Here is a 20,377-nt window from a genome sequence, read left to right on the forward strand (position 1 = left end):
GCTTGAAACTGGAGAGAGGAAATGAGCACCAGAATACTGCACAATTATCTCTTTTGTATAAGCCACTCCAGAACTGCCATGGCTGGTTCCAGGTTGAGGCAGAAGACTCAGCACAAGGGAAAGAATTAAGCGTTAAAGGGTAGGGCTCAGAGCCTAAACAAAGTTTATATTGAGACAGATCAGTTTCCTTTTTAAAAATTACCTGATTCTGATACAGAGACCAAAACCAAGCACCATCTGTTCTCAATTATTAAATGCTTCCAATATTTCTACATTCTCACTTTGTGAATTCATGCTAATAAGAAACAGAATTCAGTATCCTTCTGAAGCACATTTGTCATAGAACCAGAATAGCTGTGCCATGCATGCTCCTTCCAGTATGGTAAACCTTTATACCAACCTATTTTCAGCCAACACAGGTTGTTCCTAAAGCTCCACAAACAACCAGAGAAATAAGACCTCTTAATACAACACCAAGCAGCATGTTACATTATTAAGCAGGTGTTAGTTAAAAAGCATTCTTCTGCCACAAACCACCAACATTTCCCTATTGTTTTCTAGAATTATAATTCAGTCTTCATTACAAAAAAGGAACTCAAGAATCCTTCTTTCACACATTCTTCCAATTCACCTCGTGAGAAGTCAAAATGCTTTTTGATTCAATAATTACCTCTGTGGTGACAGTGCACTGTTAGCAGTTACGAAGGTTTTATTGCAGGTTAATAAACAGAATATAAATAACAAGAGAAACAGCTTTTATTTGAGCAACTTCTCAAGAGTAGCAAGAAAAATTAGGAAAACGAGCACAGAATTCATTTGTATTTACTACTAATGCTGTCTCCAAAGTAAACTCAAGGAAAGGCTCTTTTTCTTCTTGTCTTCAAACTCAAAAGTATTTCTAACCTATTTGTTAGAATTTTAATACAGGTGAAGTCAGAAGTATAAATTAGCTCTCAGTTTAAAAATATAACGTAAAGTGCTCCTCTCAGGATTTGTTCAGCTCACTGAATGATTTTATTTAAGCATTTTGAGAAACAGTATATTGTTGAACAGATACAAGAATCAGAGAAATAATATCTCAAACAAGTATAAACTTCATTTACAAAACCTTTTCAGCACTCTTCTGAAAAAGGATCTTCAGCTGATAAAAATAAAATCTATTAATTACCCTGAAAACCAGACAAGTACTTCTCTTGAACGAAGTGGCCCATATGCCACACAAAAAAAAGTATGTGCTGTGACATACTTGTATCTTAAAGTTCCAAAAAAATATTCTCATGGTAAGATTTAGTTTCCTCTTTGCTTTACCGTTTACTTACGAGAGCACATACATTGCTAAGTAAATATGTGGCTGTACAGATGCATACAGAAGAGTCTGTTAAATGACCTGTCATAAATTTCAACTCCATCTCTGCAGTAACAGGAACAGGCAGACGGGTGCCGTTCCAGGAGCCGGCCGCGTGCAGGAGTCACTTGCGGAAGCGCTTGAACAGGGGGTGGATGTGTTTGCTGGAGGACGCCTTGCTCCGCGCGGACTGGTACTCCATGTACACGGTGTCATCCGCTCCGGACATGGAGCTCATGGTGCCTGCGCGGCGCGACACCTGCAAGCACAAGGAGCACACGCACGTGCTCAGGGTGGGATCTGAGGCTTAAGGTATTTGCATTGCATGTGACTTAAAAGATTTACTTCAAAATCTGTAATGACAGATCTGTTACCTTCTCCTTCAAATATGATGGAGAAGGACACAAATTCCATGTTGAATTTCTTCTGAGTGCCCAACAAGTGAATTATTCCAATAGCTAAAGGCTAATACAGATTAATAAAAAAAAATCTGTTCTCTAATCTTTCACAAAGGCCATCAATGACAAAATCACATTTAGAATTGGATGGAAATAAAATGGCCCAGTTCTGTCCCACCTGTATCATCCTTTTCAAAGAATTCTTCATTACCTGAGCTGACTTTGAACCATATTCTCCAGCAACTACTTCCTCCTCTGCATCCAGGTCAGATGCTTGCAGGACTTTCTGGAGAAGCTGCTGCTGTTCTTCTTTGGTTGAAAATGCAAGTTCTTCTTCTTCCATGCCTGCCAGCTTTGTGATTACCTAAGAAACAGAGCACACTACAAGGTCAGGGCTCTTCCTCCTCACTGTTAGCTATTCAAAACTAAGACAAGTATTTCTGCTTCCATATCCAGTTGGAACTGTCTTCAACTTTTATTAATGGTTGGAACAACCTCACACTACAGATAGCACAGATACGTATAAAATCTTGTAAAGTGAGGTATATACAGACACACTCACAGCTCTTGTTATGTATTCTGGGTGGAAATCCAAAAGACAAATCTTTGGGGAGAAAAAAAAAGGAAAAGAAGAAAGAAAAGCTCTGGGCAGAGCATGTCAGCTAAACATGGTTTATACCAGCTTGACCAAGAATGTGACCAAAGCACATATAACTCAGACATAATTCAAGTTCCTGCAAGGTTGGTGTCATGCTGTAGGCTCTAGATCTGTCTAGTTTAAGAACAAGTATTTTATATTTAACAAAAATAATCCAGTAGGTCTGCAGAGACTCAGAATTTTAGAAGAAGCATTCAGGACAATGGGGAAAAGCCCCTAACAAATTGAGATGTACAGCTGCTGGGAGACAGTGCAGTAACCTGCATCAGTCACAGAGCAAAAGGACTCTTCCAGCCTTTGAGTACTTAAACACTGGGTAGCTTCAGTTAAGTTTGTTCTCCTTGGAATTCTCAGTAACTCATCTGGTAACTGTGGGTGCAGGGCACATGTGACCTACTGGCAATGCAGTGCCATGGGCTCTATCAGCTGACAAAGCTCCTCTTCTGAAGAACCGAAAGATCTCAAGCTTCTGTTCTAAAGATTTGCAATAGGCAACTTACTTTCTTAACCAGAGGTATTTTGAAAATGTCACATTTGACATGGTTTTGAGAAAGACATTCTAATTCAACCATTGATTAGGTAGGGCTTTCCCTCATCTTTTCTGCTTACCTCTTGAGTCAATACAATTAGAAACTAATTACCTCAGCAGTCTGGGTTTGAGCAGATCACAAAAACACTGTAATTAATTTTAAGGGAAAAGAAATCCATATTAGCTGCCAAGTACCATTTTTCAAAAACAGGGTAGGGAAACACTGGAATGAATAATCAGTGCTGTGGACTGTTATTTGTGGGAATATCTAGTCTGAAAAAGGATGTTTTCCTGAGAAAACATCCAAGTCTGAAAAATCCATTCATGGAAGGAATCAGTCCTACATGGCTAAAGGAACACTATGGTACTCCTTGTTTATTTAGGAGGATATGTACTATGGTCATGTAAAAAATAAAGAAAAAGGAGTCACAAAAAAATCCATTTTAAATTGTGTTTGCCTGTTTCCAGCTCTGGTTGCAAAACAGTGCTAGCATGATTCATAGAATGGAAAGAATTCCTACTGCATCATCTTTTAAGCTGTCCAGCTGATGCTCTGTTTAAAAGTTACCCCAATTCTTTAATATAGAGTTCTTCTGCTATTGGTTTAAAATTTAGTATATCCTACATTTAGTCTCTAAAATAAAAAAAAATACAGTAGCAAAGACAACTGGTTAGCTAACCAAAAAAACCCAGCTAGCAGTACACTCCAAGCAGTAAACTGTAAAAAGGCTGATATTTAAGAAGCAATGACAAGGTATGTGGATTTAGTAAAAATGTATTACTGCAGTTCTCTTTTGGAAGAAAGGCAAAGAATGAAGCTATTGAGAGATGGCAAGAAGAAAGTCCTAAACAAAAAGTGAAAAGAAAAACCTTTGTGAATGCATTCCACAACCAGAATTCTCAAGTACTGGAACAAATACAAACACTAAACAATATGAAAATTACATTCTTAGGCCTCAAGCATAATAAATAGAAGGAATGAGTTACCTTGAAGCTATAACCTTGATCTACGAGAAACCGTTGTCGTTTTGTGGAATATGCCATTTCCTGAGTGTCTTGGGATACAAGGGAATAAAAAAAGGCATTGTACTCCTCTGCAACCATGCCTAAGAGACAAAAGCACTCAGTGATTAGTTTCATTTGGAACACTGCAACAAAGAACAACCAAGGAATAAATACTGAATACAGGTACTTAAGTAACTTGTCCCCACAAAAACTATTTGCATTGTCTAGCTGCACCCGGACCTTGCATAAACTGATTGACTCAGCATGGAAGCTTCTACTTTTGTTCTTAGTAACTTGAGGATAGGTGAAAAGACAAAAACAGAAAAGGAAATGTAGACTAACACAGTCAAACAGGTGTTCTAAGAAGAATCTGCTGCTTTATTCTGCTAGGCAAGGTGAAAGATAAAATCGTTTTTAAGTTTATCACGTCAAGAAGAAGTGAAAAGTCAAGAGCAAGGACTGCAGTGCATGTCAAAAAAAAGCCCAACAAAAAAAGACAAAGGAAAAGTTCTATCTGTGAGAACTAGAGTTTGCAGTGTTTCTGAATTAAAAAAGTGAAGCAAAGATACTTAGCTAAAAATTCATAGCACTATCTGAAGACCAGCACATATCAGGTTGTGCATTAACTTTTTTTTACACTTAGAGTCCTTAAGGTCTGTTACCCTGGTAATAGGGTTCTCTTTTAAAACTCAAGGTTTCATTAAGACTTTGTCAATTCACCAACATGGGGTTTGTTTCCATTTTCAAAGAAAGCCTTATCTGTTACAGGCACAAACTGCTTGTTTTAAAATATTTAAATACATAAAATATGCAAACTGCTTGTATTAAAATAAGTATATGCAGAGATTAAGTCTGAGTAGAAAGTATTCTAAGAGTCATTGTTCTAAACACAAAAAAAAACCTTTGGCCACGTTTTACAAAAACACACTAGCCAAAAACCAAACCCAATTTTTAAAAGCAAGTAATATACGGTGTCAAAAATGTGATTTCTAGAGGGTTGCTTCTTAGAATAATACTATGATCCAACACAAACCATTTCATGTTGAAGAAAATATCAAGAAATGAAAGAGTGAGAGAACTGCCACAGAAAGTCAGTTTTCTTCAGCTTTTTTTGTCCTTTACAAGTTCTCATATCACCAAGTTTAGTGACCCAGAAGATGCTTCATTTTCATTCACTGGTATATAGGTATATTCTCTTTGACTAAAACATAAGGACAGTATAAAGAAGCCTCATGAACATCCAGTTTCTCCTGCTCTAGGTTGCTATGATCCAAGGCCCAGAGCCCAAGCACCACCTCCTTTACCTTTCTTGGCTCTGAGCACTCGTCCCAGCCTCTGAGCCTCCTGCCTCCGTGAGCCACCGTGGGATGAGATCTGAATGAGAACGTTGGCTTCTGGCAGATCGAAGGACGTGTCCCCTACCTGCAACAGAGCAGCACCTCTGAGCAGTCTCTTATTTCCACCTCTCCCCAGCCAACACCAAATACAAAGCACAGCTTTCTTTATGAGCTGTGATATGAAGATGTCAAATGCACACCATGCATGAGCAGCTGACTCTAAAAGTTGACTTCAAAGCCAGGCACAAGGACACAGTGAATGTACTGCCTCACCTTGGAAATGAAAATAGTGTTGATTTTTGGATTGTGCTTGAAGTTTTGTAGAATTTGCATTCTTTCTCCTTGTGCAGTAGGACCATAGATATAGGGTCTGAAAAGAATACAACATATACAAATGAAATAAATCCAAGATTTCTCACTCATCTCTTATGAGGTACCATGGCAAGGAGTGCAGGACATCTTTGAGCAGATATAAGAACAAACCAGATTTTGGTACAGATACCAGTTTACTTTTAGCTTGTTTGACTCTTCATGGCAGCTGGCCAGGGGTTTGTGGAACCCTCTCAGCAACCCAGTCAGCCAGAAAGAAATTCTGACAGTTACAAATGTTTTGCAATTACGTGCACCAATGAAGCCGTATATCAACAGACTGAATACATTTGCTAAGCCTACATGAAAGACTGAAGGCAGCTGTTTAAGACATTTTTTCCCTCAAATGTACTGAGTTAGCACATTTACAGCTGCAACCTTTGCTTCCTGTTTAAACACTTGAAAATACAGGCTTCTCTATCAAGGATATGCTGGGTGTCACAAATGGGCTGCTGGGTGTTGTTCTGGGAAAATTATTTTTGCTTTTCAAGCTAACCTCTTGCCCCTTCTAATACTTTCTGAGCTTACTGAAATGATGCAAAGGCCTCAAACATTTCATGAGCAGTTCACAGTGGCATGTCACCTACAGTTTCTAATGTCTGACCATGAATTACATGGAACATTTAATGTCTCAATCCCAAAGGCTCACACAAACTCAGTCACTCACAGACTTCATGAGTAACTTGGACTGCTGTGAATTTTCTAGTGTCTGACTGTTATATTTCTGCCTAGGCAGAGTTAAAAACCAAAAAGCTGAGAAGAGCCCACTCAAAAACAGTGAGCTGCATGCAGTTTAGCACTGCCACTGCTTTGTCATCTGTTGTACTACTTTTCCAAATTAAGGTTACCAAGCATCTCCAAGCAACAGGAGGTAAATTTTCCAATTACCGTTTTGCTCACAGTTCCATAAATTATTTCTAACACAAGGAACTAAGCTCAAATTTTCCATTTAGTATTGCACCTAGAACATGGCTGAACATAACATGGCAGTGCATGGACTTAGGTTTTCTATTCTTATCAACTAATCCCTGTGCACTGGCTCCTCTTGCTTTTTTTACTACAAATTTTATTCTAGGTTTTTTTACCAAACAATCGTAGTAATTTCTAATCTAATTCTTTTATTTAGTGTATTTAAGCAGACTTTTAGAAAGAAAACAGCTAAAAAATGAAAGTAGTAAATGAGTCAATTTTGAAAAAAATCTTCATTATTCAATTAGTAGCAGTCAGTAATATCTTAAGTCTTATTTTAAATTCCATGTAGTATTTAAATTGTGAAGTTAAATGGCAGATTTAAACTGAAATGAAATTTTTGAGCCTTCCCTTTCTTAAGACCACCAAGAAGGCATTCAAACATATTTTGTATTAAGAACAGAATAATCCTGAACTCCTGGCTATCAATCCTTCATTTTAACTTGCCCAGATCCTACTTGACAGTGATTCACTGGCATTCCCGAGTACTTTTCTGAATCCAGAACATTAAGTGCTAAATGGATTCTTTTTTAAATGACTCATTTTCCTCACTTCGAAAAGACATTTGAGGGATTTGCAAAGATAGATTCCTCTGCCATTAACTGACATTAACTGATAAAACCAGAGGCACAGTCCTTCAGAAGCAGAGATTTAAACAAAATACTAACACCAGTGAAACCAGGCAGCACATGAGCTGTGCTAGCCTGGATGACAGAATCATGACAGAGAGAAAGCTGGCTGAGCAAATTTGGATTCCCTGGCCCCAAAAATTGCACACAAAGTAATTCCTGTCATGTGCATGGTCTTTCCCTGATGGCTCCCCACTACCAAGGGCAAGGGGGTTAAGGGAGGAGCCAGCAGAGGCAGCCGGAGTGTGGCCACCTCTCCCGCCATGGGGGAGCCCACCCAGCCCGCAGGCTCCCGCCAGGCCATGAGAAGGCAGTGGGAGCTGTGCTCCTGCTGGGCACACAGCACTCCTGCTCTACCCACTGGGCTGCTCTCTCCTCCACACAAAGAGTTCCTGCCCTGCCCAAACTAACAGTTCCCTTTGGTTTAGTCTGCTCACAACAAAAAACCTCCAGTTAAAACAAACCTCACCTTTGTCCAGCACAGCAAGCCTGTGCTTTCTTTCTAAGAGTGGCAGCTGGATAACCTGGAGCTCCATAAATAATGTGAGAAACACAGAATTCACTCCAGAACATAAAAAGGGGCCACCTACTATTTCTTCAACTGGTTTTCCTCCCACGCTTCCACAGCACCTACCCCACTTACAACTGCTGTGCCCCGTAGCATCCCCTGCCCCCCCAGCACTGCCTGTGCTAAAGGCTTTGTCTGTGGTACACTGAACACTGCTAGAGACATTCCAGAGGCATCATTACAGCTAATCTCTGTCCAGACAGATTAAAAAAATGATGAAAGAGACCACGGGTGTTGGAATTCATCCAACACCATTAGCTCTGCTTGCTATTTGATGTCACAGCATGCCTGCACCACATGGCCCCTTAAAATGCAGTCAGAACTGATCATGAATTTTGGAAAGTGTAAGGCTTGTTTGTGGTTTTGCTAAGGAATACTGCTGAAATTCCTAGACATGACATCATACACTATCAAAATGCCCCACAGCTTCCAGCAAGCAAGGCATTATTTGGCCTTGTCAAAGAAAGGATGAGGCCAGCTTATAAAGTTATGTTTCCCAAAAATCACTCTATGCCCGATCCTGACAAACTCACCCTGACCATCCCTCCCTAAATCCTACCAACAGACTGATGCTGACCCCTCATTAAACCCTCTTTGCACAACCTCCCATAACTGCACTCATGTTCCAGTCATTTAAGGTAATCAAGGAGCTCTAGGGAGAAGTGTCCTTTAATTTATGAAACAATTACTGCACTTCTAGGCAGTGCACTAGTAGAGCACAGATACCAAAAAAGCTTGTCTTCATTTTTTTAGGCAAGGGTAAGACCTTCTGAGAACTTGAAGAAGGCCCTGGGTCTCAGAAGATGCTGAAAGATCCAGAGAGTATATATTTGAAAACCTTTGTCTCAGAGAGACAGGGGAAGCTACCATCCATGAAAGAAACAGTTCTAGTGATATTTCCAAAAGCCCCTCATTTTTCCATTGGCTTTTACTAATAAAATAAAAATATTAAATCTTTCACAAAATCCTTGTGATGTAAACTTTTCTGAAACAAATACCAAACAGAGACTCTTCAAACACCAAAATCATGTTGCAGTGCCAGTAAGGTCCATACAAAAGTACCTTCCTGGGCTTTTTATGCAGGACTGGAGTTACAGCGCTCAAAAAAATATCAAAGACTATTGAAAGCTGTGAGACTGCAAGGAAATTGTCATGGAAGGAGGAAAATAACAGTGCCATCATTGGTTGAACACTTACTTCCCAAGTCTGACCGCATATTCCTTCAGTGCAAACACATTGTCAGCAAAGACGATGATTTTATCATTCCGTCGCTCATGAAACTTAATCAGGAACTGACAGGCTCTGAATTTATTTGGGTTCATGGTGTAGAGCAGTATCCTTTTCTTTGTTTTAATAGCTACATATTCTCTGTAGAATTCAGGTGACATTGGGCACCATACCTACAATTAGAAAACACACACACACAAGGTAGCACTCCATTATTGACTTATTTAATCCCAGTGGGAATTGAAATGATATTGGGGGCTGGTAATGCATTAGGACTTTCTGTACATGGCAGGTCACACATTTTAACACAGCCATTTCTGTACCAAAAGGAAAGCTACCAGTCAGTGAAGTCTCCAGCACCACTGAAATCTGTTTTTACAAAATGCTTTGGCATTGAGATCTGTGAAAGAAATAAGCAGTGGGACTGGAACAAGACTGAAAGACAGTTACTTCGTGTTCACACTTAAATAATTTACTAAATACCACTACTTTCTACAAAGCAGTAATTAAGGGAATGAACTGTGTAGTCTCCCTCTCACAGCAGTCAAAGCTTTCTCCCATAAAGACCAATTTTTATCCATATTCTGAATGCTGAGACAGGTTTTGTCTTCATTACAGAACAAATTCACCCATCTTTCTTCATATATCCACAGCTATTGAATCTAGAACTTCCAAAACACTAGGATTGATTAGAAGTTTTTAACAGACAACAACATCACCCCAGGATATCTAAGCAATTCTCCTATTATGCAAATAACAACCATAGTACTTCAACAAGTCTAGCTTTATTTTTTCTACTCTAGTATGAAAAAAGAATAAATTAACTAGTTTAAGCCAATGAAGTGACACTATTGATAACATCTGACACTATCCATAGGGGATATAACTGGGGAAACATTCACTCTGCTGTACATGAGTTATTCCCTCATATCCATTGCACAATAAAAATTAACAAACTACCACAGAGAAAAGCTGCTTTTATAACCACCATTCAGCTAAGGAAGTTAATGGCAATTTACAGGAGTTTATTTAAACAACATTAATTGTTCTGTACTGATAAGACCTAATTTTTTGTTTCAAAATATTTTTCCAGTGACTTAAATGACAGATGATGCTTTTATTATCCTTTGACTACATTAAAAATAAATTCATGCACTGAATAGGCTCTGTTGTTATTGTGTGCTGTCTACATGAAAGATTTAAAACTCCTGAACCAGAAGACAATTGCATCAAAGTGACAATGAAATACAAATACTGAATATTTGACTGTGGTAAAAAATTTCATTTATTGCTTAATGCCTCTGACTACATGGCAAACACATGTATTTTGTATTTTCATTTTACATTTTGCAAGACAGGAACTCCAATCCAAAGACTTAGTATAGCTGCTCAAAAAGGGATTATTTGTAAATTACAAAACTCTGAAAAAACAGGTAAAGAACAGGTTTGTTGTTTTTTTTTTGAACTCTGTGTAACTTTTTAAACTATGTTCATTCTCTTTTAGAGCAGTGAAAGAGCAACACCTGCAACAACCATGACCTGCCCCATGAGACATCAGCACTGCCCTCTACAGCCACCTAGGAAGAACTGCACTTGAAAAGTGAGCCAGACACCTTTCCTGGCTGAGGGGAATAAACCAGGTTGATTAATGGTGCTACTCCTCAAGGAAATCCAAATAAATATGCAAAGCAGTTGTGCACATCCTGGACTCAACACTGGGCTTTTTTGTTATTTGCTTTTGGAAGAGTCATCAAATGTTAGTCCAAAACACTGGCCTAAGGAATAGAAACTTGCAGAATTTTCCCATCATTCAGAACAAAAGGTAGCCCATGCTTCATTTTTTAATGACTAAAAGGCAGTTCAGGGACTGAGAATTTTGCTTAGCAGAACTAACCAAAGTGCTTAAATGCAAACCTGAATTTGAGGACTGGTTACTCTCCCTTCAACAGTTATTTTCTAGGTTCTTTTCACTTGCATTCTTTGCGTTTAAAGCAGTGGGTTTTCTTCCTTCTACAACCTCCAGTTTGCACAGTGTTCAAAAGGAGAACAGCTGACCTACATTTGCATATTTTATTCCAGTACCAGAGCTAGGGAGAATTGCATGAAATTAACAAGACAGCCTTAAAATAAATCACCACAACAGTAACAACAACACAAAGACCAAAAAACCCAAACTCTACCATAACACATCGCAGCTGCTAAAACTTTACTTTCATTCAATATGAGACCAAATAAGCTAATGAAAAAGCAATGCCCTAGTGTTTTCATGGAAACACTGTACATAACAGCCTGGAGAAAGTTATACTCTTCTCTAAGTATCTTCCATGTCAATCACCAGTGATAATACATTGAATTGGGCTTTCCAGAAAGATTACTTGAACATTCTAATGCGCCCGTGTAAGAGATTTTCACCTCTTTCCTTACCAGATTTACCTCTCCTCCCATATGCTGGAAAGAGCAGAGGTCACATCTGTATACTAGAAAGAATTATGAGATCCAGTCCTACATTTTCAAGTTTCACCCTCACATGTTCAGGCTTGAAATAAGCAGGTGTTTTCTTATGTATTTTAAAATTTCTACTATTGTTCTTTTTAATAAGAGCTGCAAAATTTCTTCTCAACTTTATAAGCATACTAAATATACACTAATAGTACCAAAAAGCAGAGCATCACCTCAGCACACTGGACTTTAGCAATGTAGCCACTGTTCTGCAGCTCCATCCAGTTGGCTTCATAGAGCTTTGGTCCAATCAAGAAGTTCAGGTCAACAATTTTATCATCTTCTCTGACCAGGGTAGCAGTCAGCCCCAGTTTACAGTGAGCTTGGACGATAGTGAGCACACGTCTGAACATTTTTGCTAAGAAATCCAAGACAAATTTTTTGTTAACTTTCCTGAATGGTTTCAGAAGATAAATACTGCATTTTCATCAACTCCTGAGCATAAGGCAAGCACAGCATTGGGAAATCATACCCCATTGCACACACACTCCTAACAAATCTGTGTTACTGCAAAACTTCACAGTAATTGCAGCTTTTCATTGCATTCCCAAGTATACTCTGAAAATCCCAGTAAACCTTATTATTTTCCATTCCCCAAGAGAAAATTAATATATTCACAGGTTACATGGCTTGGTTTGGGTCTCTACTGTCACCATAAGACACAAAAGAACAGAGGTGCACACTGCTGTTCTCAAGGTGAAGAGAAAAGGGAAGTTTATTATCTGACTCTAACATTTATAGTTTTCTAAAAGTGACAGTGGATTGGAGGGTGACAGTGCCACCTCTCCAATGACACTGGACAAACCAACAGTCCATCAAATTTCTCCTCCTCCACAAGAGAATGCAAAACAATGAGTTACTTACAAAATGTGTAAGAAAGTTCACTACAAAAATTTTAACATCAGAAGGCTTAGAAAATCTTAAAAAATCAGGGTGACACTCTACTATTTCCTAGCAAGAACTATGACACAAGGACTCTTGGCTGACTGCCACATTCAGGACTTGCAGGATATGGCAGAATTACTCATCTTTAGTATTGCTAGAAATCACAGAGGAGTTGCTTTACCTTCATTTCTATGAAACCAAGCAAGAACAAAAGTGACAGAACAGTGCCAGTATGCTACTTTGATAAAATGGCAGTTAATCACCAAGGTCTACTTCTGAAATCCATTACTTCTGTAGACCCCAAAATATACTCAAATAAGAATAAGGAAGAACAGCTAACAGAATCTTGGGTGGTTTTTTAGCCAGGATTATTCCACAGAGACTTTAATAGCACATTATTGCTTTCCAGTACTACAGATCTCAATTACATGGCAATTTCACAGGCAGCAGTTATTTCTGGATGTTAATCACTATGGTTACTCATAGATATTAAAAGCTGGCCTGCAGCGCCACTGCATCTATGAGAAGAAGGCAGATTCATTCCTCTCCTGTTCAAGTATGTCTACAGTAAAATTATGCAAAGGTAATTCAGGTATTTTAAGAGCACTTTATCAACCTACATGGAGGAACTTTTACTTTACACTGCTATTAGAGAAAACACAGTGTCTAATTTGAAGGGTTGAGAAAACTAGTGGTCAGCTAAACTATGTAGTACCAGAGGGAAAAAAAGTAGAACAAGGCAGTTTACTTGTTCCAAAACCCTAAGCCATGGGTTTACTCACTACATTAATCATGAGAAGAACAGCAAAAAAACACCACTTCTACAAGAACAGAAGGACATTAAGAATGTGTGCAACACGGAAGGTTTGCGCGCCCTTTCCTTACCAGGAATGGTATGGACTTCATCCAGTATCATAAGGCCCCACTCTTGACTTTTAAGCCACTCCATTACTCTTTCTGCTTCCCAAGACCTTTTTGTGGTGTGCCCCAGCATGGAGTATGTGCTGATGGCAACAGAACAGCCAATGGGCTTGTCTTTGGCATCAGAGGTAAAGCGACAGATCTGGCTGTCGTCGATGGTGGACCACATCTTGAACTGGGCCTTCCATTGCTCCACCGACACGGCAGAATTGCCGAGCACCAGGCACCGCTTGCGCACGGTGCACGCCGCCGTCACTCCCACCAGAGACTTGCCAGCACCTGCAGGGCAGGAGGAGTGACACTAGTTAGTCATCTCTCAGACACCACTGGAGCAGGAGGAAGACAAAACCAAAGAGCAAAGGAAAACCGTCAGAGGGTACGAAATCATGCAAAGGGGAATTTCTTTGCTGTTTCTTTGCTACAATAGTAATAAAGAGATCAAGTTTTCGCTTCTTAAAAATACAGCTGGATTATCTACAGGACAACTGTATTTCCTCAAGAAAATAATTGCAAACAATGGCTTTGACAATTAGAAGCAATCATTTTAATGCTCTTAAATTTCAAAAGAATGTTAAATTACAGGTGGCTACAGAAAGCTTCCCTAGGTGTCAGAACTCAGGACATCCCTCTGGGTGTCCAGAGTGGCCAGGACCCTGGCCAGGGGGCTCAGAAACCCTGGCACAGAGCCCAGAACACCTGTGGTTTTGATTCTGACCCATGGAGCAAATTACCAGACTTGTATGAAGACCAGCAAGCCACAGCAGTTTAAGTAGCATAATAGTGAAATTATCACAGGGTGAAAAAATAGATTTTTGGGGTTTCTAGAATGGGGGTTTTGGTGGCAAGATGGAGGGATTTGGGTGTGTCCAGCCTTTCTTCTTCTCTGCCTCCATCTTCTGCTCTGAGGTTGGCACATTTAGATTGGTTTAGAGCAGAAGCTCACTGTCTAACATAGGTGACAGGTATTGAAAAGCAATTGTAAATATAGTATACGTAGTTTTTAGTATAAAGAGATAACACTGCCCCAGGGGCAGGCAGTGTGCCTGGAACTGTCCTGCTGGATGACTTTGTCAGGGCAGGAGAAAAATTTTTATAGATAAGACACAATAAACAACCTCGAGACCGAGAAGTGAAGAACTCCGACTCATTCTTCAAGCACACAGACTAAAAAAGAGACTTTTCACGTACCTTGGGGTCGCAGCAACTTGGACCCTTGAGACCTAGGGGTGCTCTACTCCTCTGTCTCTGCCAGTAATACATTCCCACACAAAGCAACTCCTTAAATCTTCCCCATCCTTCACACTTCCCCCAGCACCCCTTACACACTCTCATGTGGATGCCATGGGACAGAGAGAGAGAAACAGCAAGTGTTTCTCACAGCGGCTTGTGTGAGAAAATTTTAGGGAGATGGAAAGATGTGATAGCCTGTTGACTGTAAACAATAATTGCAGGTGCTGTTTATCTGCCTTATTTTTCTGTTCCTCTCAAGGACAGCACGTGAGAAAGATGTTTCTGTTAAGTTAGCCGAAAGAACAGACTCTATCACACCACTCTATAAAACCGTGCGGTTCTTTTGAATAAACTCTCCTTCACCTTTTATACGATCCTGCCTCTCGCCTGTTCCTGCACCCACCTTGGCGAGTGACACTGTCAGGCCCTCATCACAGGTGCCATGTGCCTCCTCCTCCCCCAATACTGAGGGCACTGGCACATAGCCTCCTGTTTGCTCCTTTTCCCCCTCTTTTCTGTAGGCTGTCCCAGTCACCATGTTTCTCATTTCTTCCTCAAACTCTCCTGCCCAGCACCTGTACAGACAAGCTCTTTCCTTCCTTGGACACCCCTTTATGCCATCTCTGTATTCCCAGCTCCCCCCAGTTTCCCCATTCCCAACCAAGGGACAAATTCCAATGCCAACAGCTTTACATTTGATGGGAAGATGAGCAGAGGTGGCAGAGGGCACAGTGGAAGCAGGACTGGCAGTGTAAAGGTACCACAGCTGCTCCCCAGCCTCTGCCAGGACACTGACAGTTCTGTGACCTGGCTCTCCCTCAGCACAGCCTCACCACCAGCTCAATAAAAACCACCAGGACTTTGCACACCGGGACCAGAACAGTCCCTACTGCTGTCTGAAATCCAGGCAGCTGTCATCTTTGGAATCTCCTTTACTACAGGCAAATAAAGAACAAATTGTCTAAGTATCAGACACTTACCACATGGCAAGACAATAACACCAGACCTGGCTCGTCCATTCCCAAACATCTTCCTTAGGCTTTTCTCTTGATAGGGCCTGAGGACTGCAGTAGGTTTCAGATCTATATTGATGTCAGGATTCACAGAATCATTTCTGAAATCATATTCTGCCAGCAAGGGGTACTCCAAATGGATACAACGCTTCTGAAGTTCTTCAATCATCTCCTGAAGAGAAAACAAAGTTTTAGTTGATAAATTCTCTACATCTGAGTTAATTTCTTTTCCCTAAAAACAACTAGGTTACATAGTACCAAGTGAAGTTATATTTATTTTTATGCTTATGAAGTCTTATTCTGGAAACTTTCCCTGTAATGTGATGGAGGCCTCCCTAAGTCCCTGGAGCCTCTCTGGCCTGTTAGCACTGTGCTCTGCAGGCAGGGAAAGAACAACACCCACACTGCCACTCTCTTAAGATTCTAAACTTTGGAAGGTAAAAGGAAGAAATGTTAATGACTTCTAGTGATCTCCTCTACCAAACAAAGAGTCACAGTCCTTCCCAGTAAGTTCTCATGCTTATGTATTTCTGTGCAATATTCATACCTGCTTGACTTCAAAAGACACCGTCTGCGTTTCCTCCTCCTCCTCCTCATCTTTGTCCATCTGTTCATAAAACTCAAATAAGTCAGCTGGGACATCTGGCTTATTCTGAGCATCTGTTCCCTGTGAAGTTGAAGGACCAAGGCCACCTTCACTAGATTTGGAAATCTGAAATAGAGGAACATGAATTTTCACCACAGGTTTCATTAGAGACACACTCTGGCTCCCCTCTTCCCCCCAAATTCAGGCTCATTAAAGAGGCAAAATTTGTTACTGGTAGAATGAAGCTGATACAACAAACAGACAACAGCAACTCCAAACTACTCAAGAGTTTACCTCCAGTCACTGCAGTAATGTCAGAATAAGGCTGGACATACCACTGATTTACTTGTGAAGGTCTCTGTAATGAGCTCTGTCTCTTCACCTTCAGCATTTCTCAGGCGACATTCTTTAATTACATGGTCTTGCAGAAGCTGCTGAATGACATCAGGGTGGGTACTTTCCACAAAATACCTAAAATGAAAGAATAAAGGAAAACATTTTAATGAACTCATCAACTGAATAACTCACAGAAAGAGTGGCATAGATGCACAACTAGATGCACTCTAAGCATCCAGTCTTGGGGTGCTAATTTAAAAATAAAGACATTATGGCAACCAAAACTTTTAAAAGATGCCTCACACCAAAAGCATCATGTATTGTGCAGTTATCCCTCCATCCTACCCAAATGCTCTCTAACCTGAGTGGCAAACTCCAGAAGAAATACCCACACAGACCTCTCACATATGCATCTTATTTGTGACACACACAAATGAACTGTTTTGACTGAACTCTGAGTTTGTGAAAACTCTGGATGTGGTGTTTTCAAGTCCTCTCCACAGCACCAGAAAAGCCCAAAAGACAAAACCCCAAACTTCCAAAACACAAACCACCTAAAAATTGAAAACTAATGCATCCTGGAGATTCTTCAATGATGATGCTGATTGGAGATCACAGTTAAAATATGCCCTGATTTCTCCAGGCCCCTTCCAGAATTATCCTCCAGCTTTAAAACAAGACAGATTCAAAAGGGACACAAGCTCCCACCTCTTGCTACTGGATTTACTTACTTTCCCAAATTATTTGAAAACCTCTAAGACATATTGCAAGTCCAAGCAATAAACAAACAAACTACAACATCAAATTTGCAACCTACTTTTAAAAGCATGATGACAACCAGCACTAGCTCAGGAGAGCCAAACAATTCGTCAGCTAATGTATGAAATACTTCCAAAAGCTGTAGAAGTGATATCTGAGAGCTGTTACACTCAGCGGGCAGCTGTGAGACTCCAGAGCTCCTGAGAGCACTCACTGACTCAGCTGTGCATCTGGAGGGCTTCCTGCCACAAGAGCTAAGGAAGAAGCCACTTACCTGTTATGTTTCAGAACCAGCTTCACCTTCCCATAGCTGACGGTGCACAGCTACAAAGAGAGCAGTCATTAGGAACACGCAAAAGAGAGATTCCATGTTTAGGACCAAACATTGCAGTGGCTTTAGGTCTTTGTGGGGAAGCACCTTACCACAAAACATTTAGTTGCACTGCTGTTATGCTCACGGAACAAACGTGAAAAGGCACTTTCAGAAGATGCTCACATCCTCTCATGCAGGAGATCAGGCACAGATACTCACTTTTTATACCTAATTTCAAACTGCTTCCAAGACTGTGAGAACACACTTGCAGGATAAGGCAGGCTGTCTCATAGTGCCCCACTATTACAGACTGCTTCCTACATTCTCACTTTTCCTTCAGAGCAAATCTGAGGAAACTTTCCCCATGTACAATTTGTACTGGCTAAAATTATCCACACAGACACTTAAATGTACTTTTTATAAATCCCACAAAGGCTAGATTATGAAAATAGGGTGTGTGCAGCAATATCATACGCAAAAAGACAGAAAAAAAATATTCGCTTGAAACAACAGAAGAATACAACAGTTAAAAGTGATGAAGGATTAAAAAATAATAAATCAATTAGGCAGAGGCAGCAGGAAAGGAATTCCTAGTACAAACAGACGTATTTCCAATGCCAGTAGAATAGCTGTACCTTGATAAACTGAAGTATTCCATCTGGGACACCAGTCTTGCTGAGTTTCTGCAAATACTCGATGATGTCACTTGTCTGCAAGCCCACACTCACAGCAGCATACAGGGAGTAAGCAGTCAGCTTGTACTCGTGAATATGGGTGGGTCTGCACACGGGCTCAGCAATGGCAACCAGAAAGTCCTGTGCATATTTGTAAACTGGAGAAAAGGCTTCCAAAAATATATGGCCATCAGGAGCCTACAAAAATAAACAAATGTTGAAGGCACAACACTGTTAGTTGAACTGACTCTCATAATGAAGTTATGAGAAAATGAATAAACATTAAACTTTTGTCTTCTGAAAATTATCCAGGAATTATTTGTCCAGGTTTCTTCCATGGCACTATGAATAAACCACACCCAGATCAATGAAGTTTTTCCAGACTGACATGCTGGGGCATTCCTCCTTTTTTAATGCTAAAGAAATTGCTTGAGTAGAGGCAAGCTTCCAACCATGTCACCGACATGTTTTATGAAAAATCCTTTCCTTAGGATTTTTTCTCCTAAGAAGCTGAGAGGCCTCAGGAACAAAATGTAAACGATTATTATCTGCTGCAGTGGAATGCAACAGGGGGATCTGTGATTGATCTCATGTGGTTGTTTCCAATTAATGGCCAATCACAGTCCAGCTGTGTCTCTCTCTGAGCAGACAGAGCATTTTGTTATTCATTCCTTTTCTATGTTTAGCTAGCCTTCTGATGAAATCCTTTACTCTTTTAGTATAGTTTCAATAGAATATAATATACAGCATAAAATAATAAATCAAGCCTTCTGAAACATAGAGTCAAGATTCTCGTCTCTTCCCTTGTCCTGGGACCCCTGTGAACACTGTCACACAGCTCCATTCCCCTGGAGCAACAAAACTGCTTGCTTATTTTACACAGAATGAATGAATGAATAAATGAATGAATGAAGGCAGCACACGGGTGTCACAGCCCCAGGTGCCTGTACAGCACTTGGTGACAGGCACCGTGCAGAACCTGGCTGGGAAACCACCTCTTCCCTAGATGCTGCACCACTGGCCAGATCCTGGGCAAGTTTACTGGCATCCCTTTCAAAGGACAAAGAAAACACAGGGCACCAGTTATGGAAGATAAGGCCAGCCTGTCTTAAAACCGTTTCATTCCAACATACAAACCCTGCTACTGAGTCTGTGCAGTTATAGATCGCTCTTGTGTCATCAACACGCTGCTCTACAGCCCTCCCCGAGACTTCTGGCTGAGCCGCTGCTGGCTCGGCCCTGCAGCACACCCGGAACAGCGGGGTCCCCGCCTGGAGGCTGCTGGGGCTGCAGTAATGTCCTGGGCACTGCCGGGGCCCCCGTGCCCGCACAGGAGCTGCGAACCGCATCAAACCCCGCTCCCAGGCGCGCCCGAGGCTCTCCAGCCGCACACTCCGGCCCGCCCTGCGCTCCCCGCCAGACCCCGCAGCAGCGCCGGCTTCTCCACGGGAGAACTCCCCGTCCCTTCCCGGCCCGGTCCGCGCTCCGCAGCGATTCCGGCCCCCGCGAGTCCCTCCCTGGGGCACACGGGCACAGCGGCCCCGCCGCCCCCCGCGCACGCACCACCCAGAGGGGCCGCGAGCTGTGGTCGGCCTTCAGCGGCATCTGCAGCCGGTAGTCCTTGGCGCCGTACTCGTCCAGCTTGGTGCCGCTCTCCTCCACCTGCTTCCCCGCCGCCGACGGCACCGCCTCCTGCGGCTCCTTCCCGGCACCGTCGTCCTCATCGTCTTCGTCGTCATCGTTATGGCGCTTCTTGGACTTCTTCTTATCTGGAAGCAGAGCGGGAGCGATGACGAGCCGCCCCAGTACCCCCCTCCCCTCCGCGGCCCGGCCCGCGCCGCTGCCCGGCCCCGCTCACCGCGCTCCTTCTTGCCCATGGCCGCCGCGCCGCGCCCGCCCGCGCGTCACTTCCGCAGGGCAGCGCCGCGAGCGCAGCAGACAGCGGCGTCCTCCTGCGGGCGGGGCCGCCCCGCCGCGGGCGGGGCCTCGGCCACCGGGGGAGCCGCACCCGCGCCACGCCCGGACCAGCGGGAAATAAGGAAAAATAATTAAAAATTCATAAAAGAAACTGAACTTCCGGAAAGCGCGCCGTAAATAACAATAAAAAAGCCAACGCGGAATTGAGAT

The 20,377-nt window shown here is 41.7% G+C and overlaps 1 protein-coding gene across 1 annotated transcript; it reads right to left on the reverse strand.

Moving 5' to 3' along the window:
- Positions 1-789: 789 nt before the first annotated feature.
- ERCC3 (ERCC excision repair 3, TFIIH core complex helicase subunit) lies at positions 790-20,147 on the reverse strand. Its single transcript, XM_084208885.1, has 15 exons — positions 20,109-20,147; positions 19,814-20,019; positions 18,212-18,448; positions 17,538-17,587; positions 16,504-16,639; positions 16,130-16,294; positions 15,550-15,754; positions 13,304-13,618; positions 11,707-11,891; positions 9,005-9,207; positions 5,546-5,642; positions 5,240-5,357; positions 3,918-4,036; positions 1,955-2,107; positions 790-1,604 (listed from the first exon to the last, which is right to left on the reverse strand). The coding sequence occupies exons 1-15, from the start codon at positions 20,125-20,127 to the stop codon at positions 1,470-1,472; spliced, it is 2,343 nt and encodes a 780-aa protein (XP_084065011.1). The 5' UTR covers positions 20,128-20,147; the 3' UTR covers positions 790-1,469.
- Between the last annotated feature and the right edge of the window lie 230 nt (positions 20,148-20,377).

This window comes from Fringilla coelebs (assembly GCF_963513975.1).
Source record: "Fringilla coelebs genome assembly, chromosome: 7".
Lineage (NCBI taxonomy): Eukaryota > Metazoa > Chordata > Aves > Passeriformes > Fringillidae > Fringilla > Fringilla coelebs.

Bases quoted from the DNA above. Each gene is read 5' to 3' on its own strand.
- ERCC3 (XM_084208885.1), bottom strand. The intron at 18,449-19,813 runs GTGCGTGCGCGG...TTATTTTTGTAG, and splicing joins GCTCGCGGCCCCTCTGGGTG to GCTCCTGATGGCCATATATT. The intron at 11,892-13,303 runs GTAAGGAAAGGG...TGGATTTCTTAG, and splicing joins TGAAGTCCATACCATTCCTG to CAAAAATGTTCAGACGTGTG.